Source organism: Lissotriton helveticus, chromosome 1_1 (genome assembly GCF_964261635.1).
Source record: "Lissotriton helveticus chromosome 1_1, aLisHel1.1, whole genome shotgun sequence".
NCBI classification, from domain to species: domain Eukaryota; kingdom Metazoa; phylum Chordata; class Amphibia; order Caudata; family Salamandridae; genus Lissotriton; species Lissotriton helveticus.
The window spans coordinates 968902313-968927247 of NC_136057.1; the positions used below are offsets into that span (position 1 = coordinate 968902313).

At 48.2% G+C, this 24935-nt stretch overlaps 1 protein-coding gene across 10 annotated transcripts in view; it reads left to right on the top strand.

Moving 5' to 3' along the window:
- IL15RA (interleukin 15 receptor subunit alpha) overlaps nucleotides 1–24935 on the top strand; it is a 539514-nt gene that overhangs the window by 310702 nt on the left and 203877 nt on the right. The window contains exon 3 of one of the 10 annotated variants that reach the window (XM_078677237.1): nucleotides 3076–4154. The exons of the other annotated variants lie outside the window; for them this stretch is intronic. Within the exon in view, the coding sequence (XP_078533363.1) occupies nucleotides 3076–3893 (818 nt within the window). The 3' untranslated portion in view covers nucleotides 3894–4154. Of the gene's footprint in view, nucleotides 1–3075; nucleotides 4155–24935 lie in introns of those variants that run through there. 10 annotated transcript variants of the gene reach the window in all.

A 24935-nucleotide genomic window follows, 5' to 3' on the forward strand; every position in this document is an offset into this window, starting at 1 on the left:
GAGCACACAAACTATTGCAGACACATACCTTCACACATACACCCTATCTCATCTACACCCACACCACCCCCTTCACATTCTGACCCAAACACCCTCATTCATACACACCATCAACTCCTCAATCACATACACTACACACCATGACCACACACAAGAATCCAAAATTCACTAACCCGGAGATGGAGATACTTACAGATGAAGTCATCAGAGTCGAGCCGCAGCTGTTTGGCGCATTGGTCAGACAGACCAGCCTGGCAGAAAGAACACGCCTGTGGGAGAGGATCGTAGACCGGGTCAATGCTGTTGCACCCATCAGGCGCACCAGGGGGGATTGCCAGGTGGTACGATCTGCGGAGGATGGTCAAAAAGAAGATGGACCAGGATTACGCGAATGCACACCACACTGGAGGCGGTGGTCCCCGCAGACCTCCTGTATACCATCCCTGGGAGGAGAAGGTCATGGTCCTACTGCCAGCGGTGGGAGCACATGGAATAGAAGGAGCCGTTGAGTCTGATGAGTGTACAAAAAACACAAGTTACATGGGTAGACTAACAACAGTGCCCAGCAGCATGGGGTGGGTGGCCATGAGTCCAAGCAGTACACTACCAAATGGGGGTAGTTGCAAGGAGGAGGCACAAAGGGTGGAATGTGTAGGTTAAGAGGCTGCTCTCATGCCATATGTCCCAGGGACACACACAAGCATAATGGCCAATGCACAGGGATAGGTAAAGATCACACAAGATACTAGACCATAGCTTCTAAATATTTACTTTTTGCTGACACACCTTACAGAGATGCATCATTTTGTGACAAAGTAAGGCAGTGTAGCAAGAGAGCAAGCACAAACTACCTGTCTCCATCCCTGTCTCGCCCTCTCCCTCTCCCTCTGTCTCCCTCTGTCTCTGTCTCCCTCTCCCTCTGTCTCCCTCTCCCTCTGTCGGCCTCTGTCTCTGTCTCCCTCTCCCTCGGTCGCCCTCTCCCTCGGTCGCCCTCTCCCTCTGTCTCCCTCTCCCTCTGTCTCCCTCTGTCTCTGTCTCCCTCTCCCTCGGTCGCCCTCTGTCTTTGTCTCCCTCTCCCTCTGTCTTCCTCTCCCTCTGTCGGCCTCTGTCTCTGTCTCCCTCTCCCTCGGTCGCCCTCTCCCTCTGTCGGCCTCTGTCTCTGTCTCCCTCTCCCTCGGTCGCCCTCTCCCTCTGTCTCCCTCTCCCTCTGTCTCCCTCTCCCTCGGTCGCCCTCTCCCTCTGTCTCCCTCTGTCTCTGTCTCCCTCTGTCTCCCTCTCCCTCTGTCTCCATCAGTCAGTGTTCGTCCCTCTGTCACCTCAACGCACCTCCCTGGGGCACACACACAGTTGCACACAAGCACTGCACAGGCCTCACAAACTCCATAGAGCAGAATGTTAAGGGATGTCTCACAAGTACCCGCAAACATCTGCTATGTGCCTGGAAGACACCCACCATTTGCTGTCAACACTGTACTGTGTCAGGACACACATCTCAGAAAGCTCTGTAGTACACAATGGGCAGAGGTGTAGGCAGCACAAGTCCCTCCTGTGCTCATTGCAAACACAAACACCAGGACAAGGTCACACATCCTGTGCACCAACACAAATCCACGATTATGGCAGCATGCCACATGAGGGGACAGCCAAATCATGAACAATGGACGCTTGCAATTCACAAACAAAGTAATAGCATCGCCTGTTGTACCCACCCCTTACAGAAACTCATCCCCTGGGGACAGGCGTTGGATTGCAACACTGTCCAAATTGCCATGTACCACAACAAAACACGCACTCATATGAATATGCATACAACTCATACATGCACATAACAGAAGCTCCAGTCCATTGTGCCTCTCTAAAAAAGCACGTGCCCCATCTCATTACCTTTGTGGATGCATAAATAACACAACAAGATTGGGTCAGAGCTATTTACTGCCTGCACACTATTCCACTATATTTCGTCTTATATCTAGTACTCAAAGGCCTGTGCGTATTACTTGGAAGGGACCATGCACACGACTCCGGCGGCACGCTAAAAATGCCCGGCACTTACTGAAGAATTTCTGATGGTCCCATAATACCACAAGATCTGAATATACAAAAAAATAAACAAGACACTATTGGGGATATATCAGACTACCCTTGATATTATCCTTGTGATACAGATGGTAATACCGAAAACTGCTGTACAATAGAGGAAATAACTGAGAAGTCAGACTAAATACTAAGGGAACTAGGAGAGAGGATTTTGAATGTGTTTTCATTGATGTATTTCTGTCCAAGCGACGCAAGCTCTATCTATCACAGTTCAACTGATTTTAGAGCCCTGAAGAAGTCACGGTGGTGACGAAACGCGTTGGCAGCTAGCAATTTTCTGAATCTCCAATATGTTTGTTCATGAATAAAAAGTCCTCTAACACAACTCTCAAGACTTGGATCTTACTTCTCCTTGGAAAGCGTTCATTCTGTATATTTGTAAATACTATTGCATTATCTAGCAAAAAATATAATCTGTTTATAATTTTCCTTGTGCGGGTCATTTTGTTATTTACCTTTGTGGATGCACATAAGTACCAACATGGACATGGGTATTGACAAGGTGATGCGTCTTAGAGAAGTCCCAAGTTCTAAAGCCATGATCTAGAAGTGGGTGTACAGGTCCAGGGGTGTTGGCATTGTTTGGCCAGCATGGAACAGCAAAAGACATCCAAAGTAGTAGCTGACATGCTAAATAATGATGCTCTGTCTCTTACATCAACATGCTGCATCTAAACTCTGTGCATGCTTGACGCACACATAAGGATTTACACCGTATCCAGGATGTTGCGTGAAACTTACCAATGCTTTACACGTGTGGTGCCGGCAACACAAGACACAGCAATGGCTGTGTCAGTCATTGTCAAGAGATTGGAAGAATGTAAATACCCCATCGTACAATTGTTTTTTCTACCACTAAATACACAACTGTACAATGTCAACAATGTATAGCTTGTGGAACAGTGATGCTGATAATGGATAACCAAACCACATGTCACTTGATATTGCCTTAACAGTGTCTGTCTCTCCCACACACAGGGCAACGTGCGGATCTCCCCCCCAGCCAGGGGGGCCAAGGATCCCAGTCCCAGGCTCAGCAGGACCCAGACCCCACCGGCAGCGCCGTCCCTCAACGCACTGTGGATGACCCCAACCAACCTGGCTCCTCTGGATCCCAAACCCCTGCAGCAACTGTACCAGCTACATCTCTGCCAACCACCGGACCTATTCCCACCACATCCCAGCAGACAGGTCAGAGCCCTGCCCATGATTCACAAGAGAGCCAGTCTGAAAATGAGGGACACCCTTTGTCGGGCGCCCCTGAGGTTGGTGACAACCTCCACCCTCCCAGCACTCGGGGGGCCCGTCGATCGGGTGTGCCCACAAGCGCAGGCCGTGCTCGTGTGGGTCAGGGTGGTGGGAGTGGCGCAAGGCGGAGGCGAGAATCTGGCCAGCCAGCTGCAGGGCCCTGTATGCCTGAACTCACAAACATCTTTGAGGCATACCAGCGGGACACCAGGGAGGTAAGCCAGCTTGCGGAGGCCCTCAACCAGGTCAGAGAACAGCAGGCAGAGCAAATAGCCAGGCAAGACCTGCATTATGGACGGGTGGAGGCACACCAGGCTCAGCTCTTGATGGTGCATAGGGACATTTTACATGTGCTACGTCAGATGGCTGCCAACATGCAGCCCCCTCCCTGTGTCACAAGGCCAGCAACATCACGGCAAAGTGCAACACCAGCCACAGGGAGGGAGGAGGAGGAGGAGGAACCCTCTGACGTAGCGTCCCATGCACCGTCCATGCCTGCACATGAGGGTCCCCCAAGGAAGGTGGGTCGTCCACGGCGAAGACGTTGAGGGCCTGTGGCCCATGGACATCTCCCAGGACACTGGACCTGGCATATTGCCCCTGGGTGCAACAGCATCCCCTATGAGACTCTCCCACATGGACTTGCTGGTCACAGTCTGCCCAATGATTTCAGGCACTGTGGCCTGGACTCTGTTGACTGAAACTGTAAGGCATCTCATCTCCAGCTGTGAATTTTGGATTCCACCCCTTTCTGTACAGCACCTATTCACGTTTCCTGCACAAGATCACCCAATAAATAATCTAAACATCATACGCATTTGGTGAGTAATCTTTGAAACAGCATACATGTATATGTGTCTGCAAATGTAAAAAATGCAAGGTATACAACAAACAGCAGTCATCCACACACTTGGATCAGAATCTGAGTGAGGACACACATTGGTCAGAAATTTCCACAAACTACATACATGGATGGTAAGACACACCTGTGTGGGACAGTCAATGCTGGAGGGGGGATTGAATCCCAATACTGCTAGCACAGGCAGGCCCAGGAGAGTCACTTTGAGGAGTACATGTCAGTCACAAAAGTAGTAGTCCATGTAGGGAGTACCTACAACTGTGTCCTCAGGTATGTGAGCTACCATCAGCATGATGCATTACTGTGTATGTGATTAATGCCGCACAGGATAACGGTGGCAGGACAGACTGTGGGCAATGGGCTGGAGCACTCTAGACAAGCACACCTGATTAGGTGACCTACCCCTATGGAGCTACAAGTACTATACTACTGTAATGGGAGCAACGCATACAGAACAACGACACACGTCAGACAAATACCTACCCCAGAACGGCCAAATCACACCACACCCAAGAGACAGGGTCATGGTGTGTGTCCCATGTGCCAACTTGACTGACTGTGACAGCAATGTTGAAGTGGTGTGAGCAGGTTGTGTTCTGGCACGTGACTGTAAGCTAACAGTTTTCTGATCTAGTGGTGTTGACAAGCTAACACTGTACAATATTGTGCCTATGTAAGGTGTGTGTGTGTGTTGGACACGGCACATGACCTGGTGGTACGTAGACCCAATGTCATGTGAATCTGCATAGTCGTGCCAGTATGTGTTGCACACACACGCATAGCAGCTATGGCTGAGTACAAAGCATTTTGATAGCACGAGGGTGAATGTCTGGTGTTGTCTGTGTGTAGGGTGGCAGGAGCATGCTCTATTAATGGATGGAAGGAGGGTCATCCTGTAGGTGTCTGTGTTCCTGGATAGTGTGCGCTGCATGGTGGCTGTGTATGCAGCTGCAGCAATGAGTGAAGACATGACGGCAGGAGGGGTGTGACTAATTGCTAAACAAACACATAACACAAGGGCACCCGCAATGCACAAAGTGACATGTGGATGTGAAGGCAGGAGTGTCTGCCTCACTCAGGGTCACTGACAACAAAATGGCACAGTAATCACCACAGATCACAGTCACTGGATCAGGGCCCTTACGGTCAAGTGGGGCACAAGACACACAGCGTCAGCAGGTGTATACAAGAGCTAGCGTGTTCAAATCCAAACTGCACCAACAAAGACATCTACCTCACACACAACATAGTATTCTAGCCTTCCCCCACCCCATGCGTGTGGTCAATATACAGTTACACACATAACAAGCATGAGGTAACTACATTCCAAATAGTATAGGTGCACATTAGAAGGACATGTGTGTTGAGCCCCAAGCAGGCACAATATTCTGTAGGAGTCAGACGTCATGCACAACATGATAATTTACATTGTGAGCCCATGGAGCTTTCACAAACATACATGTGCATTGTCAATAAGTCCAATTTACACTAATCATGATGTCACCTGTAATGCCGCATTACGATTACCTACAAGGCTATCAACGACTGGCTGTACCTTTCTTCATCAGAGTGGTGTGATGCTCTAAGGGTTCCACCTCCAAATAGCCCATTGGTCTGAGTACAAACGACAGACACAAAAGGGTGATCAGGCGAGGGAAGGAGAGGATGGGAACTGCTGGGAGGGAGACCTGAAACAGAGGCAAATAAGCATTAGGACAACATTCTCATGTCACAGACACTTCAAAAACCTCATTAGCTACCCTGTACCAGTCACACCTGTGAAGTGTACTGACTGGTGAAAAATAATGATGATTAATCATGCCATCACATAAGATACGATGCTGTGACACAGACACATAAAAACTGGGACAGTCTGTCATCCATTAGAGTCATGTGTAACGCTCACAAGTGAGCACCCATGCAAAAAGATCCATGTAGTATAAACACATTCCCAGGCACAGATTATGTGGACCTCACTAACAAATGGAAACATATGGAAATCCAACTACCGCTAACTCTAAAGTCTGTATCTGATATTGGTTAGCCATAAGGGCCATGTAGGCTAACTTGAGCAAATCCACAACAGCTGTTAGTATCACATATGATGAGGAAGCTAATGATCGACATGCAATAAAGGCACTCTGTTGCCAGTCTTTTGATGTGTCAAGTATGCAATACTATGCTAAACATGATATGCAGGTACAATAAATATTAAGTGCAAGTGATGTCCATCCAAGCTACATAATTAGACCCTACCATAGCCCAGTAATGGTGCCGGCGACCAGAGATTCATGTGAATGACCGCACTCCACTGGTGCAACACAAAAAATCACATATGCATCTTTCACACTTTTTACTTAGTCATGCTAAACATACATGGCATCATGTGCATCAAAACATCACTGCTACTCACTGTGAAGGCTGGCGTAGCAGTATTCTCAACCTGCACTGAGGTAACGACATGACAGTGACATGATATACTGCTGCAAGGGGCAATGCATCCATGTTAACTGATTCACAGGACAGTTGTCTTAACATGTGGAACATACACTGGGCAACACCGACACCACATGGTTTCATGGTAATCACACTGGACTGGCCCACAAGCTGGAGGTGAGGATCCAGTCACATTCTAATGCACACAGTGAGGCTGCAATCCCCCACAGAGTCCGTGGTTGTGACCTCTGACACAATGTCATGCCATGGTATGTGCAATGTTGCTGTGGCAATGTCTACACACATTGATGCATTCACCAGAGTATCAAAGTACAACAGATGACAGAAGGGGTGACTATCCTGTCATGGGAGTGGCCATACATGTCATAAGGTACATAATGGAGTAGCATGTATGCAAGGTGACACTACATGCACATGAACATGTACCACACGTTTCTACACATACCAACGCTAAACAGCCTCATATGAGTCCTTACCCAAATTGACTTCTCCACATGTCCAAGCATGCTCCGTTGATGTGGCTGACGTTGCAATCATAATGAGCAGTAGCAGGATGACCACGATGTACCCCAACGGACAACAGGCAGGGCGAGCTGTGGATGAGAGTGGCACACAAGGGGTCAAGTTCTGTATAATGTCATTTTGTCAATGTCTGTTGAATAGCCAGATGTAGTATGACACCTGTACATTCCAAGTGCACACATAGCACGTATGTGTGTAGCATTACAACTGAACGTGTGACACAGCACAACACACATCCAAGTGATCTTGCTTACAGTCTGTTGCATACACAGCATGCTACCCATGCAACTCTATAGTCCATCTTTTACATAAAAGATGAAATGACTCACCATCATGAAAAGAAGTTGCGGATGAGGTGACCGCGGATATCATCTTCACCCTCCTCGTCACTGGCATCCTGGCCAAGGCCTTCGTCCTCAACGGGCGGATGTTCCAGCTCATCAGGATCCAGGTAGAGTGGCACGGCCTTCTCCACTGCCATGTTGTGTAGCATGCAGCACACGGTGAAGATGTCACACACCTTGCGTGGGCTGTATTGGAGGGCTCCGCCTGTCTTGTCCAGGCACCTGAACCGGCTCTTCAGGAGTCCAAAGGTCCGTTCGATCACCCGCCTGGTCTTCCCATGAGCATTGTTGTAACGCTGGTCTGCAGCTGTCCTGGGGTTGCGTAGCGGAGTCATTAGCCACGGCATGTTTGGATATCCAGCGTCTCCTGCAAATTGACATCATGTACAAGAGTGAATCATATGATGCAGATCATGAAGTTGTGACATACTGACATACAGAGCTCACAGTGTATACTCACCAACTAAACATGCCCGGTGGTTGTGCAGCTGCAGCATCATCTGTGGTACCCTGCTACGCCTCATGATGAAAGCATCGTGGCACGATCCTGGAAAACGTGCACAAACATGTGAGATAATCATGTTGGCAAGACACACCACCAGGGCATTTATCGAGTGGTAGTGTTTCCTGTTGCGATACGGTTGCTCCTGAGCCTGTGGTGGGACAAGAGTAACATGTGTACCATCAATTGCACCAATTACATGTGGCATGCGGCCCAGGGCATAGAATTCCCCCTTGACATCTGTCAACTCTTCTGGAGTAGGGAATGTTATGAATTCATCAAGGTGGAGCAACATTGCTCCCAAAACATCACCCAATACCCGGCTAAACATGGTCTGAGACATCCCTCCCACATCAGCTATGGTAAATTGGAACGTACCTGTGGCAAAGAAATGGAGGGCTGCCATCACCTTTACCTTGGGTGTCAGTGCAGTTGGATACCTGTGGCGTGGTTGTAGGTGAGCCTCAAGCCTGTCCGTCAGGTCCTTGATCAACTGTCTGCCGAACCGATATCGACGGATGCTATTGCGCTCCCTCATGGCATCCAAGTCAGGCAACGGCCTTTCCAGAGGGGGTGCCCTGCAAGACACAATTTAAAGGAAATGTCTTCAACTGTCTGACTAAGACTTTACAATGTACATGGCACAAGCAACACAGCTTCAAATTATGTAGACTATTTGGAGTGTGGCGTGGGATACACACGGATGTAACGTGTGCCAGCTCCCACACACTCCTCCGTGGAGAAGGAAAATACCTGTAGTGTGTGGAATGGATGTGACATGCATACAAACGATCTGATGGAAAGGTCTTAGTGAGCATGACAATGTATCATGTCAGTGAGACACGTCATGTCAATGTCAGTAGGAGGTTGTCTGCACATCCAGACGGCTGACTGCAATACACACACACACCACATGTGCCATCATTTGCACTGTTCAGCCTTAGTCATGTTGCGGTGTGTACTTTCAGTTACAATTACATGACCATCATCATACAGCATGATAATTACATTTGTCACTGATGGTCTGTGATGCCATCACACATGTGAACGGGTCATTAACACACGTGGCATGGTGTGTGTACATTAGTAACCCTGCCATCACAGCAAGGACACAACATAGATGCTCCTACAGCAGATGCACAGAACTTTAAAGGACTAGTTACTTACCTTTTGTAAACCAATATCTGTAAGGAACAGTAGGCAGTAGCAAAGTGTCACATTTCAATACATACATAGCTTAGGACTAATTAGCCTCCCTGGGTGCCATCGATCTGACCAGTGAGTGGTGGCTATCCAGGCCACACCGGAACAAAACCAGTGTCGTAGATTGGCATCCGACAAGGGCGTGGCCACGTTTTGGCCGTACCTACAACGCATACACTGGCAGCTGTTACACAAACATATCCCACAGAGAGTGTGGGTAGCAGGCAAAGATGGATGTCAAGTTGCAAAACATCACTCCCAGAGTCAGGGAGGATGATGACATCTTTGTGTAGTGCCTGTACCTCTTGGATACCCTCTACAGCGTAGCTAACGGGAATGTGTTCTGTGGTTTTGAGGCCTGGATGCAGATGCGTCCTGGGATGGGGTGGTAGGACAGGGAACATGGTCAGTCCGGGTAGGGCAGTGGGGGTCTGACAACGTGCCTATCTACAGACAAACATGCTGCGTGGCTGTACATGCTTGCCAATATACATACACTACTTTCATCAAGATAGGCCTGCAGAGGCTCAGCGTAGCATTAGTGTAGTTGAAGGACCTCAGTGACAAGTTGGTCCTCACCGCAGCAACGGGGAGATGAAGGGCCATGGTTCCGACCGCCCACATAAACACAACACTGTACGTTGCCCACTCATCCAAATACAAGTTTTGAGTTGAGACATCACCAGTGTCTGGCTAGGTGTCCACAACACTCGCATCCCCCAGTCCACCTGTCCTGTGGTCTTGGGACTGACACTCACGTGCCAGTGGGTCTTCATGACCCTCCCAATACTCATTAGCGCCAATTGTAATGAGGTGTGGCCGGCTCATTGATGTTTACATTCCCATGCAGCATTAAGAGCGGTGTTCTGCCACACAGTTACCACAGCGGAGCCGTACAGTGTGTGGTATCGGGGCCAGCACCACCCCAGAATGGCGCCACGGCTGACACCTGGGGGAGATCTGGCAGTGAGGTTGTGAGTTGAACCAGCGGGGACCAGGATGAACATTCCGATCATGTCTGTCACAGCGGTTCTGGGACGTATGCACCGCCTGCGTCCATCACTCAGCGAGTGATGGCGTCAGGGGCATATCAACAGAGGCGCTACTGCCCCCAGACGGGTATGGTGGGCCAGAAGCTGACGCTGAGTCAGTGGGCGGGGTGAGGGACATCATGGACATGAGGAAGTGCACTTACTCCTCCTGTGTCACATGCAGGGCTGGGACCGTAGGTCGTGGTGCTGGCTACGACGGCTGCAATTCTGATGGAGCCGTGTGGTCGCTGTCACCCTAATCCCATGCAGCATTGCACTTGCATCGTGGTTATTTGTTAATGCAATTACATATCTCTGACTTCTTTTGTTTACCTGACGAGTTTGGCCTGGGGAATGATGTACTAATAAGGGGCTCACATGTCTCCACACCCACACACATGCACTCGTCCTACATCCCAACCATGAGCTATTGTGGTGCTGTGCCAACTGCTGGAGTCTGAGTGGCTTGTGGGATAAATCACACCTGGATTCATATGTCTGGTCCCCGCAATTGGAGCAGCTCTTGTTGTTGTGCCTGACGTGAAAACCGTGGAGACACAGACGGTGAGGGTCAGTCACCAACATGAGGCGTTTTCATTCCTCACAGGCTTTGTAAGTGACATCCCTATTGGCACGGTCTTGAGTATGACAATAAAAGCTAAATGGTCAGAAGTGTTTGTACAATGATTTAGGGTACAAAATGTGTAAGCTTTAACTTAGACCGGACCTGCGCTGGTGTTGAGAAACAAACAGAGGACCTGACGTGTGCACGCAGAGGTGACATATGACTACTCAGATAACGTCATCAGGGCACACACAACGCCAAGGACACTTGCAGAGCCAGAGGATTTACACACCAACACACAAGTGTACGGTATTACGGAAATTGCCATGTCCAGGATGACATGTGGGGATATTCTGAGGTGAGTAATACGTTACTGACCTGTTCATCGCATATGCTAACAGCATGCACAATGTCGCACATGGCACACACATGACGTGGTCACACAGGGTCATGCTGTGCGGCTATGACACCTCTGTGACAGTGGGCATGTTCCTGTCATCATGTGCCAGTTCCCTGTACTGAATTGTGGGCCATTCGAGTGTTCATGTGCCTCGCAACATGTTGCTGACGTTAATCGAGTGGAAATTGTTGAATGCATGTGATGCACATGTGCATCATGATTGATGACATGTTGTGCAAGCTATTCACACATCAACTGAGGCACAGGGTCACAATCCCTGTGCTTCTTCAATGTCTGCCACACCTGGCACATCCTGATGTATGTGTGCCATGCTGATGTATGCATCCACATCGTTGACATGAGTGTAGACTACATCCCTGCTGTGTGATTTCCTGGTGTAACTCTCCCAATGGTGACATGAAGGTGGACAGGGACGCAGCCTACACAATCGTTCACTTGACCATGTCTGACGCACTGTACCCCAATGGTACGTGCGTGTGTACGCATAGTTTCCCTATTGCATTTCGGCTATACGCGAGCTAAGCGTACCCCAATGGTACGCGCGTGTGTCGGCCTCGTTTCCCTATTGCATTTCGGCTATACGCGAGCTAAGCGTACCCCAATGGTACGTGCGTGTGTCGGCCTCGTTTCCCTATCGCATTTCGGCTATACGTGAGCTAAGCGTACCCCAATGGTACGTGCGTGTGTCGGCCTCGTTTCCCCATCGCATTTCGGCTATACGCGAGCTAAGCGTACCCCAATGGTACGTGCGTGTGTCGGCCTCGTTTCCCTATCGCATTTCGGCTATACGCGAGCTAAGCGTACCCCAATGGTACGTGCGTGTGTACGCATCGTTACACCATTCAATGTGTAGCATTGGCAATGGCAATGTCACCGTACTTGGGTGTGAATTTAAAAAAATGCATAGGGAACAACTAGGGGAACAGTGTACTGTTCAAAATGCAACCAGGTTGTCATGGATACGGAGTTTTTTTAAACTCCTACAGGTGTCCTGGAAAAATCAGTTTGGAAAAAGTATACAATGTTGCGAAAGTTGTTGTTCAGCTCTGGCTCTATTTTCAAACCATGCATATGTGTGTCATGGGCTTAGGTGTGATGTGATTGGATGGAACATAGGATGCAAATTATGGTGGCCTATCACACACTACTCCTTGGACTCACAGACCCTCTGCAGCACAGATATAAGGCAGCATGTGGCTGTGGGAGGGCACTTGCCTGCACAACATTGGTGTGGTAACCACAGCTGCTGTCTCTGTATCCTCTGGACCCTGATTAGCTGAACATGGAGAGGGCACCTGCATTCACTGATGGTGAGAACAAGGCCCTGCTGCATGCCCTCCTGCCAAACTTCAGCAAGCTGTATGGGAGACCAGAGGATCAGGTGAGTGATGTGTGCAATACCTTGGAGTGTGCACCTGTTGTGTGTGTGACATCATAGCCACTGTGTATGTATAGTGGATAGATGTAATGTTGTTGTGAGTGAGTGCCAGGGTGCACAGTGTTGTTACAAGAGAGTTATTTGTTGTAGTGTGGTGTGTGACAGCATGTCACGTGCTGCATTGCACCCAGATATAGCATATATTGTTCAGTGAGTGCCATGCTCAAAAAGTGTTTTGCAGCCCTCATGTCATCTGTAGAATTTCAATGTGATGCAAAGCAGTTGTGTTTGCACACAGGCCACATACTCCTGGACAATGATGCAAATGTGTGTGGCATACGATGCCCTGTTGTCCTCATGTATTTTGTGCACATATGGGTGTCTTGGGAACATGGACCAGGTATACTGATGTTCTGTAACTTTACATTTGTGACAGGTATCTGCCTATGAGAAGGGTGAAATCTGGGTGGACATCGCCAGGGCTGTCAGGAGAGAGGGGGGGCCTCGCAGGAGGCTTCGAAACATAAAGAAGAGGTGGCAGGACATCCGGTGCTGGAGCCGCCGCATCGCCCGAGTGCAGCTGAAGCTGGAAGCTCCACGCCGGCATGGTGGCAGCCGCCACCTCACCCCCAACATGCTCCGGGTCCTGAAAGTGGTGTTCCCAGACCTCCATAGGCAGTTGCAGGAGGGACAGCAGCACGGAGGGGGTAGGTACATGTCTGTTTGTTGTCATGTGTGTGTGAAATGGTACCTGAAGAGCTCCAAGGCATGGTCACACTCCCATAGTTTGAGTGGTGTGGTCAGACAGGCACTTCATGCATTGGCATTTGATTGTCCCTCTGTCAGCAGCTGCTTCTTTACATGCCTTGCCCTACTCCACATTAGAGGTTTGCTTTGGCTAATGCTTGTTTTTGACATGTACTCCTATGGTGCAATGTCTCAGTATGCATCTTCCTTTGCACATCATCATGTTGTAGGGGGGTATGTGACACCTGTTGGTACCTTAAATGTAGCACCACATGTGCACTGTGTCTGCCCTTCTTCATATTGTGGCACTGTTCTTGAGTCTCAACAAGTGTTTTATGCACAAGTCAGCCTCAGTGGCCTTTGTCCATGGTACACTTTCAAATTATCTTGTGTTAGCTACAGGTGCACAATGTACATGTGCTATATTTTGGGCTTCTGCATACTCACACTGGGCAGTGCGTGTGTGCATATTCTCAACATCTGTTGCATGTTCTTTGTACATAGTATTGATGGTCTGCCACACAATGTGACTTTGGATGTAGAAAGCTGTGATGGCAGTGTGAGGTGATGGAACACTTGTTTCAGGTCCCAGGATGGCAGTTCGCCCCGGACTTTTCTAATGTGGCACAGAGTCAAAGCGAATCAAACATGACCAGGTCTTGATTTGGGTGGCAGGGTTGGCTAATGAACTGTGATGCATCATCAGCTATCCTGTTGTCAGGCAGTGGATCATGATTGTGTCTCTCATACAAGTATTTTCCTTGCCTATACCTTGTCTCCTACCTTACATTGAGCGTTGTGTCTCTGACATTTGTCCACAAGTAGACTTGTCATTATGCAGAGTTCTGTGTCATGTGACTTATGATGCATGCCATGTTGAGAAATGAGGCCAAATGATTTGCAGCTGATATGTCTGATGTGTACAGGTGACTGATATGTTTTCATTCTTCTCCTTGCTCACAGCATCATCATCTGAATCTGGAGGAGACACAGGCGCGGATCAGGCAGAGGGACACACCGACAGTGCCACCTGCTTTGAGGTGTCAGAGGGAGGCAGTGGCACAGAGTGTGAGGAGAGTCTGCAGGCCGGACGACATGTGACTGACACATCTTACCATGCCGACGACTCCGAGTCAGACTCTCAGGAGGGGGGGGAATATGCAGCAATGGTCACTCATTCATCTTTGGCTGCCCTCCCCTCCTCCAGTCCCATCTCCAACCTCCCAGTCCTTGGTGTGCCTAGGGTCCGTGCTAGCCCCCGTGTCTCCTTTGTTCCCGGCACCGCAGCCCCTGCCCCTGTGTCCCCTGCTGCCCTCAGTGCTGAGACTGTGGACCTACTCCGGCAGATTGCAGTAGGTCAGACATCCATGCTGTCTGTCCTCCATGGACATACACAACTGATGACACAGGTGGTGTCGTTCATGGAGGGCATGTCATCAGCCATGTCTGATCTGCGTCGGAGTGTGGCTGCCATTGAATCAACACTGACGGCACCTCTCTACACCCAGCAGCATCTGTCCCCCCCCCCTCCTTCAGAGCCATCCACCTCTGCCTCTCACATACCTACACAGCATACACGCACACGCCACAGGTCAGACACACCCAGCGCACACACACAGCATAAGAAGCTCAAAGCTCCACGCACACAGTCTCAAGGGCAAGTAGGCACACCCACAGGGAGAGGGGAGACACCTCACACACGCATCCACACACCCAGTAGGACAGACTCACAGCCCTGTACCTCCACCCCCAATGTGTCCCCGGGTTCAGGTGGTAGTTTTTCCGCACTGGCTGAGGTGTGCAGCCAGGTTTTTGAATCTACTTTCGGCGATGCCCCAACCAGTGTGGATGAATCCACTTCACCTGCACCCACTCCACCTGTCCTTCCCTCTCCTGTCCATGCGGTGCCGGAGGTTTCCACAGATGGTGCCCCCATAGTCAGCACAGCTGATTAAACGCCATGTGCAGGCAGGTTTGGGTGAGATAACACCCATGGAGGCACAAACTGTTGCAGAGACTCTATTGGACGGGCCATTGGCCTTTAATGAGCGAGGACTCTCATTTGCTTTTCTTTTGTGATTCCGCTGAATAAAGCTAATTTTTTGCTTTTCAGATTTGTAGTTTGTGTGATGATGTCTGTGACTGCTGGGTGCCTGGGAGCTGGTGTGATGTTCACATTTAGGTCTGCTAAAATGTGACTATCTCCTGAGGGTAATGAGGTTGACAATGGTATGTTTTTGATGTACGAGCTGGGCAGTGGTGGGCACTCTGATGCTGGGAAGTGGTGGGCACTCTGATGCTGGGCAGTGGTGGGCACTCTGATGCTGGGCAGTGGTGGGAAGTGGTGGGCACTCTGATGCTGGGCAGTGGTGGGCACTCTGATGCTGGGCAGTGGTGGGCACTCTGAGGCTGGGCAGTGGTGGGCACTCTGATGCTGGGCAGTGGTGGGAAGTGGTGGGCACTCTGATGCTGGGCAGTGGTGGGAAGTGGTGGGCACTCTGATGCTGGGCAGTGGTGGGAAGTGGTGGGCACTCTGATGCTGGGCAGTGGTGGGAAGTGGTGGGCACTCTGATGCTGGGCAGTGGTGGGCACTCTGATGCTGGGCAGTGGTGGGCACTCTGATGCTGGGCAGTGGTGGGCACTCTGATGCTGGGCAGTGGTGGGAAGTGCTGGGCACTCTGATGCTGGGCAGTAGTGGGCACTCTGATGCTGGGCAGTGGTGGGCACTCTGATGCTGGGCAGTGGTGGGCACTCTGATGCTGGGCAGTGGTGGGCACTCTGAGGCTGGGCAGTGGTGGGCACTCTGATGCTGGGCAGTGGTGGGAAGTGGTGGGCACTCTGATGCTGGGCAGTGGTGGGAAGTGGTGGGCACTCTGATGCTGGGCAGTGGGGGGAAGTGGTGGGCACTCTGATGCTGGGCAGTGGTGGGCACTCTGATGCTGGGCAGTGGTGGGCACTCTGATGCTGGGCAGTGGTGGGCACTCTGATGCTGGGCAGTGGTGGGAAGTGGTGGGCACTCTGATGCTGGGAAGTGGTGGGCACTCTGATGCTGGGCAGTGGTGGGCACTCTGATGCTGGGCAGTGGTGGGAAGTGGTGGGCACTCTGATGCTGGGCAGTGGTGGGAAGTGGTGGGCACTCTGATGCTGGGCAGTGGTGGGCACTCTGATGCTGGGCAGTGGTGGGCACTCTGATGCTGGGCAGTGGTGGGCACTCTGATGCTGGGCAGTGGTGGGAAGTGGTGGGCACTCTGATGCTGGGAAGTGGTGGGCACTCTGATGCTGGGCAGTGGTGGGCACTCTGATGCTGGGCAGTGGTGGGCACTCTGATGCTGGGAAGTGGTGGGCACTCTGATGCTGGGAAGTGGTGGGCACTCTGATGCTGAGCAGTGGTGGGCACTCTGATGCTGGGCAGTGGTGGGCACTCTGAGGCTGGGCAGTGGTGGGCACTCTGATGCTGGGCAGTGGTGGGAAGTGGTGGGCACTCTGATGCTGGGCAGTGGTGGGAAGTGGTGGGCACTCTGATGCTGGGCAGTGGTGGGAAGTGGTGGGCACTCTGATGCTGGGCAGTGGTGGGCACTCTGATGCTGGGCAGTGGTGGGCACTCTGATGCTGGGCAGTGGTGGGCACTCTGATGCTGGGCAGTGGTGGGCACTCTGATGCTGGGAAGTGGTGGGCACTCTGATGCTGGGCAGTGGTGGGCACTCTGATGCTGGGCAGTGGTGGGAAGTGGTGGGCACTCTGATGCTGGGAAGTGGTGGGCACTCTGATGCTGGGCAGTGGTGGGCACTCTGATGCTGGGCAGTGGTGGGAAGTGGTGGGCACTCTGATGCTGGGCAGTGGTGGGAAGTGGTGGGCACTCTGATGCTGGGCAGTGGTGGGCACTCTGATGCTGGGCAGTGGTGGGCACTCTGATGCTGGGCAGTGGTGGGCACTCTGATGCTGGGCAGTGGTGGGAAGTGGTGGGCACTCTGATGCTGGGCAGTGGTGGGCACTCTGATGCTGGGCAGTGGTGGGCACTCTGATGCTGGGAAGTGGTGGGCACTCTGATGCTGGGAAGTGGTGGGCACTCTGATGCTGGGAAGTGGTGGGCACTCTGATGCTGAGCAGTGGTGGGCACTCTGATGCTGGGAAGTGGTGGGCAGTGGTGGGCACTCTGATGCTGGGCAGTGGTGGGCACTCTGATGCTGGGCAGTGGTGGGCACTCTGATGCTGGGCAGTGGTGGGCACTCTGATGCTGGGCAGTGGTGGGCACTCTGATGCTGGGAAGTGGTGGGCACTCTGATGCTGGGCAGTGGTGGGCACTCTGATGCTGGGCAGTGGTGGGCACTCTGATGCTGGGCAGTGGTGGGCACTCTGATGCTGGGAAGTGGTGGGCACTCTGATGCTGGGAAGTGGTGGGCACTCTGATGCTGGGCAGTGGTGGGCAGTGGTGGATGTGTTTACTATACGCCAGTTAGACTAACGTTGATATAGCAGTCGTATGTCCCATACGTCTATTGCACTGGTGATGTGCGGTGACTTACCATACCCCGTGGTCGATGACGTAGGTGCGGCCTGTCACCGTATTACACTAGTGATGTGCGGTGACGTTCCGTACCCCGTGGTCGATGACGTAGGTTCGCCCTGTCACCGTATTGCTCTACTGATGTGCGGTGACGTTCCGTACCCCGTGGTCGATGACGTAGGTGCGGCCTGTCACCGTATTACACTAGTGATGTGCGGTGACGTTCCGTACCCCGTAGTCGATGACGTAGGTTCGCCCTGTCACCGTATTGCTCTACTGATGTGCGATGACGTTCCGTACCCCGTGTTCGATTCACGTAGGTGCGGCCTGTCACCGTATTACACTAGTCATGTGCGGTGACGTTCCGTACCCCGTGGTCGATGACGTAGGTGCGGCCTGTCACCGTATTACACTAGTGATGTGCGGTGACGTCCCGTACCCCGTGGTCGATGACGTAGGTGCGGCCTGTCACCGTATTACACTAGTGATGTGCGGTGACGTTCCGTACCCCGTGGTCGATGACGTAGGTTCGCCCTGTCACCGTATTACACTAGTGATGTGCGGTGAAGTTCCGTACCCCGTGGTCGATGACATAGGTGCGGCCTGTCACCGTATTACACTAGTGATGTGCGGTGACATTCCGTACCCCGTGGTCGATGACGTAGGTGCGCCCTGTCACCGTATTACACTAGTGATGTGCGGTGACTTACCGTACCCCGTGGTCGATGACGTAGGTTCGCCCTGTCACCGTATTGCTCTACTGATGTGCGGTGACGTACCATACCCCGTGATCGATGACGAACATACGGCCTCCCTCCGTATTACACTAGTGATGTGCGGGAGTGTGTGGCGCAACATACCCAGACATTACAATCGTGCAATGGCGATGTGCCCGTCTGGCTATACGTACAGGTATGTTGGACTTCGTTGTGCTCACCTTCTGCGCCGTCGTCGGTTTCTAAGTACGAGGTGGTGGCCGTACAGGATAGGGATGAGACGGACGATGGCGTTCATGTCCTGCTTGTCGTGTACCGGGTGCGGGTCTTGCCGGAGTGTGGGTTTACGGTAGTTTAGAGCTCTCGTAGCAAAAGAGCCGTACGGAGTGTGTTCAACACGGATCGTACTTCCTGGTTCGGAAGGCGCGGTCTATTTACGTACGGACGCTGCGTGGTGCGTCAGCCGACTGCAATTCGTATGGATTTTCGATTTGTACGGTCTTTTTTACGAGTCGTACGGAGTGACGCTTTAATTTGTGATCGTACTTGCTGATTCGTACGGGGACGCCTACAGGTGCGATTCGTACGGGGAAAAACGCTCCGAACAGCAATTCGGAGCGCTTTTTACCGGATCGGAATCGACCCCATAATGTGGTGTTTAACTTTCTGATGGGGAGGTGTGGTTGCGCAGCAAAAAATTCAGTCTAGGTTTGAAACAGTATTTATTAAGCAAATACAAATAAACTTTGTTCAGAAACTGTCACTGTATATATGAAAGGGGTGAGAATTAAAAATGGAATTTCATAAAATATCAGTTAAGCGTGGCCACACCCTCCTTTTTTCTGCTACAGTTTGTAAACGTGTTCCCCCATGTTGTTGATAATGTAAGAGGGCATCAGCTACTTTTAGATAAAGTAGAATAGAAGTGCTACAGCAAACACTCCCGCACTACATTATCTGAGGTCAAGAGAACAAGTAAAAAACAGTTAAATACAAGTGACTTCATATTACATAGAAATGTATGCATTATTATTTTTCAAATTTGTATTCTGTAGAATTCAGGAATGTTCTGTTGTAGTGCTTAGAGGTTGCACACTGTTCCGCTAACAAATCACATACTCACTTAAGAATATATAACCTGTCGTAGCTTACCAATTTTATCATACCCCTAGAGGGCGATAAAATGAACTATTAGGTAGCGAGTTTAACTCGCCTTTGCGGTGTCCCCACAATACCGTCTGAGACACGTAAAATCGTTTATCATTATTGAATCCAATATTACTCCTTAGGTAAATGTCTTTCCCTTGGTATACAAGAGTTAGTTTTTCCAAACCTTGATAAATATAAATATCGTTATTGTTTATTGAAAATGAATATGCACTAATCATGAGAGCTGGCAATTAAAACAAATACGGTTTTGCTGAGAAACAAGTAAAAGAGCAAAAAGTTTTCACTTTTCATTTTTTGATCATTGCACACCATTGTAAATATTTTGTAAATACAACAAACTACGAGTACCACAATCCTTTGGTCTAGATGACATCACAAATCACATGATACAATGTGAAGTGTTTTTAATGGTTGAATTTGAATTGACAATTTGTAACCGTGACCAAGTTATCAGGGGATAACGAAACGTGTCGGTTCTTTGGTTATGACCTGGGAGTTTGCCTTTTTCTGATGAAATAAGAAATAAAGAAGATTTGTGGATGAAGTGAAATCCAGGGAGTGCAAGATTCATTACCCTCTTTGCAAGAGAGGGTGTGTGTGTATGTCACTTAAGAATATATAGAATGGTACTCTTATAATATATAGTACTGGTCCTATATATTCTTTAGGGAGAAGGTTCATAGGAACCGCAAATAAGAATAGAAATTAGAAAATAACATTCAGAAATGTAGGGTTTATTAAATATTTAAAGTAACAAAGTATGCATGACAGCTATATTTTTTATTCTGCAATTTCGTAAAATGTTTCTTGAAAAAAATATATACAGATATATATTATAAATGGCGCTGAAAAATCTCCTATTCCTCTTCTGTAACAATAGGACAATCTATTACAATATAACGATTGATACCATTGTTACAGTAAAAAGAAAACTAAAATAAAGTTATCTATTTAACAGAACATCCATAATGAAATACTTTCGAGCTGTAATTATTTATTGAACTTCTTTTCTCCGGGAGGTGAAAAAGTTTGATCTTTGTGGCGACGAGTCATAAACTCCTCTGAGATCATGACTGTGAGAATTATAATGTATGTATATTTTCACAGTATATGATCACAAGGGGGAACAGACTAAAAACCAAAAGCCGGTGACATTGCTTATCTATCTTTACTCTTTGTGCCGACGTATCATGAACTCCACTGTTGAAGGGGCGTTCAGTGGAGAGATATGACAGTGACCATAATGCCATATCTCTAGAACTAATAGATGTATTTGGTTCCCTTGAAACCCCCTAAGAATCCAATTTACCTAATCCAGTTGTCCTCAGCAATAACAAAAAGAGGGTCAAATGGTCCTCAATTGACACCTTGTCATGAATATACACTATAGTAGCTCATACTTTGGTTAAAATGGACACCAGAAGACTAGAGAAGCAATCCCTAGTGGACACATTTACCAACCTTTTAAACAACATTAATAGTTTATTTTATAAAAACAGCAGTGGGAAGAAAATGGCTAGGAACAAGTAGACGGAGGGATTTGATGAGACTTGTAAACAAGCTCAGCAATCCTTAATGGGAGCTGTTAAAGCGGCTCAAGAATAATGATAGCTATAAAAAGGAAAGCCTATGGTAATGTACAGAACGTGGTTCAAAGAAACTGGCATATAGACTTCTGCCACAACCTATTAACTGTGGCCCAAACTAAAAATAGCAATGAATTTTGGCACCTAATATCCAAAGTGTCAAAAAGTTTAATCATGGAGCAAAATTTTCACATTCCTCCCTCCCTCCCCTCCAACCCCCTCCCTTCCCGCCCCCAACTTGAGAAGCCCATTTTTCCAAATTATTCACATGACCAAAGGACAGTGGTGGAGAATTCTCTCAGTACTTCATCCCAGAAACAGGCCTGGACTCTCCAATGTTTACTGTAGAAGAAACTATGGAAGCAATTGCAACCTTGCAATGGGGGAAAGCCCCAGGTTTAGAGTAAATCCAAGGGGACCTCTACCTTTCTGAACCTAATATATTGAGTGTGATTTTAAATTACACCTTTAATGCTATATTAAAAGGGGCAGAAATTCCAGATTCCTGGTTAGGCGCAGCAGTAATGCCTATTTTAAAAAATGGGGATAAAAGCAACCCGCCGAATTATAGGCCCATCAGTCTCACTGACATTGCCCAGACAATATTTTACTGCCATCTGTTAGAGAGACTTCATGACTGGACGAGGGAAGGGAACTTATTATCACCTTTGCAGGCAGGATTTAGAGGTAAAGCAAACACAATAGATCTGTTTTTCTGGTTTCTATTAATCCTCTGGAAATATATGACAATTAATAAAGATCCACTATACGTAGTGTTTGTAGACATCCACGCTGCATTTGATTTAGTTCCTCATGAAAAACTTTGGGCAGCCCTTACTAAAATGGCGATTCCAAAAACCCTCCTGTAAATCATCATTAGACTTCTTAGGAACAACTGTACTCAAATTAGATTGGGGAGCGAGGGGGGCTGACCAACCGGGTCAGGGTGAACAGAGGTGTGCGGCAAGGGTGTGTCCTTGCGCCAGTGCTCTTTACCCTTTATATTAACGTGCTGATTGAACCATTAATATATTGCTGGTTGATGCCCCCAAGCTCACAGGGCAAGTGGTGCCTGCACTCCTTTTCGCTGACGACAACCTGCTAATCTCCAGAACCCGGATGGAGCTCCAAAATTTAGTAGACCAATTTAAGAAGGGATGTGAGGAATCTGGACTAGAAATGAACACCTCAAAAACTAAATGTATGTTTTTTAATTGCCACAAGTCCTTTAATCGTTTTATAAAGTTGGGTTCTACTTCACTAGGTGAGGTGAAACTATTTGACTACTTAGGGGTAAGGCTTACCAGCACAGAATCAAGGACCCCACAAATAGTACAAAAACAGCTCTTGTTACAACATGTGGGGACTGCCCTAGTCCAAAAGCTGAAAAAGTCAATTTATAGACTGGGGACTCCAGCGATCCTAGTATACCATGCCCAGGGAATAGGAACTGCACTTTATGGGGCAGAGCTATGGGGCCACATTAACGAGGGCGCCATTGAAAAAACTGAAAACTTATTTATGAGATCAATTCTGGAACTCCCCTGAAATGCACCATTGAAAGCAATGCGTTTGGATCTGGGTCTGAAGAGCGTCGTTCACGCGATTGCTCTCAGGTCCCTTACATTCTGGATCCGCATCTGGTCTAACGTCTCACCATTACCCATGAAAGAATAACTACTAGATGTATTATCATCTGACACCAGAGGATTTGTCCATTAGTTCAATTACATCAAGGGTTGGCTCATCAAACTGGGTATGTGCGATCTCTGGTTCAATCCGACAGTATTAAAAAAAAAGGTCCCTAAACCTTCTTAAAAAGAGATGCTGGAGTTATGTGAACAACACTTGGTTAAGCCAGAGTACTGTAGGGGAGTTGACAGGTAGGTTTTTAAGTTTTAATGACCAAATGCACAACAAAGAACTTTTGAATCGCATACAACCCCGTTTGCGGAATCACTATATCTAAAAATTGGATACAGTATCCTTCCAGTTATTAGCTTTTGCAGTAACTGGAATGATGCCAACATCTCGTCCAGTTGTCCGGCCTGTAAGTCCGCACCTGAAACTGAAGCACACATGTTGTTATGTTATGTTAGGCCGCACTTTTTGAGCGCACGGCTACCCCAAAAGGGTGTCCCGGCGCTTTAGCAAAGATGCCCAGAGAAACAAGAAACCACAGGCATACACACTACAGTCACAGCGGATTATTTGGTGAAGAGCAAAGTCACATACTATTCTTCTGTCCAATGTACAAGCAGATAAGAAGACCTTGGTTATTGCCTGTATGTCGGATTTTGGCTGCCAACCGATTAACCGAGATTATAAGAATTCTAAAAACTGATTGTACAGAATATCAAATTTTTGGTCAGTCGAGATTTTTGCTACGTGCCTGGAGATTAAGAAATAGGATATTGAAATCCTTGAACACCAAATGACTGAGTTATGAAGTGCCATACAAGTTGCCAAGGCTATATTGTTCTAAGATAAGGTAAAATAATTTGTAGGAACTAGAATTCTCTTGAGATTTTAACATTGATAGTAATGTATTTATTATTTAGGAAAAAATAATCTTTTTTTAAAGGAATAGTTGCTGAATACATGATAAGTACTCCAGTGATACTAGCACACGCACACATGAAGTTGGTTATAGTGTTCTGAGAGTGTCCTGCACTGAGATGAACACATTTTATTCAATTTGTCTTGATATTAAATGGTAGTATCTATGCTCTTAAAGAGTGTTCAACCCCTACCCCAATAAGGGACATTTTTTTAAAATTGATAGTGGAATCGTATTTACTTCTCACCGCTATCACACTATTTGTAGATATTTTACGTAGTTGTGCACTTGGCACTTTATGAAATACCAAAACATATTTGGAACCTCAGCAGAGTTATGATATGAATCATGGATGCACTTGATGGAAATGTGAATCGTGACTATTTACATGTCTTATGAATTTCTGTGTTTTTATAGTATTATTTTTATTCTGAGGATACAGACTTGGGGGATTATTTTACATTTATTTGTACTTGTGTCTTGTTGTGCTTTTATGATATTCATGGAAAATCGAATTAAGCTAATATATATATATATATATGGGAAACAACCTTTACAACGCAACTTTTACAACGCACTACCATTATAACAAAACTTTTACAATGCAAAATCTATTACAACGCATGCATTTACAACACAGTCATTACAACGCACGACACTACAACGCACACTACTACAACGCATACCATTACAACGCAGTCATTACAACGCATACCATTACAACGCAAAACTTACCATCCAACACTTACCCTACTGTTGCACCCCCTGGAGTTAGAATAGTAATTTTAACCCCTACACTATCCAACACTTTCCCTACTGTTGCACCCCCTGGAGTTAGAATAGTAATTTTAACCCCTACACTATCAAACACTTACCTTATATGCAATGTAATGTAATGCGTTGTAATGGTATGCGTTGTAAATGTAGTATGCGTTGTAGTGGAATGCATTGTAAAGGTAGTTTCTAAGAATTCGTTGTAATGGTATGCGTTGTAATGGAATTGGATGCAAAATTATTTTATTTTC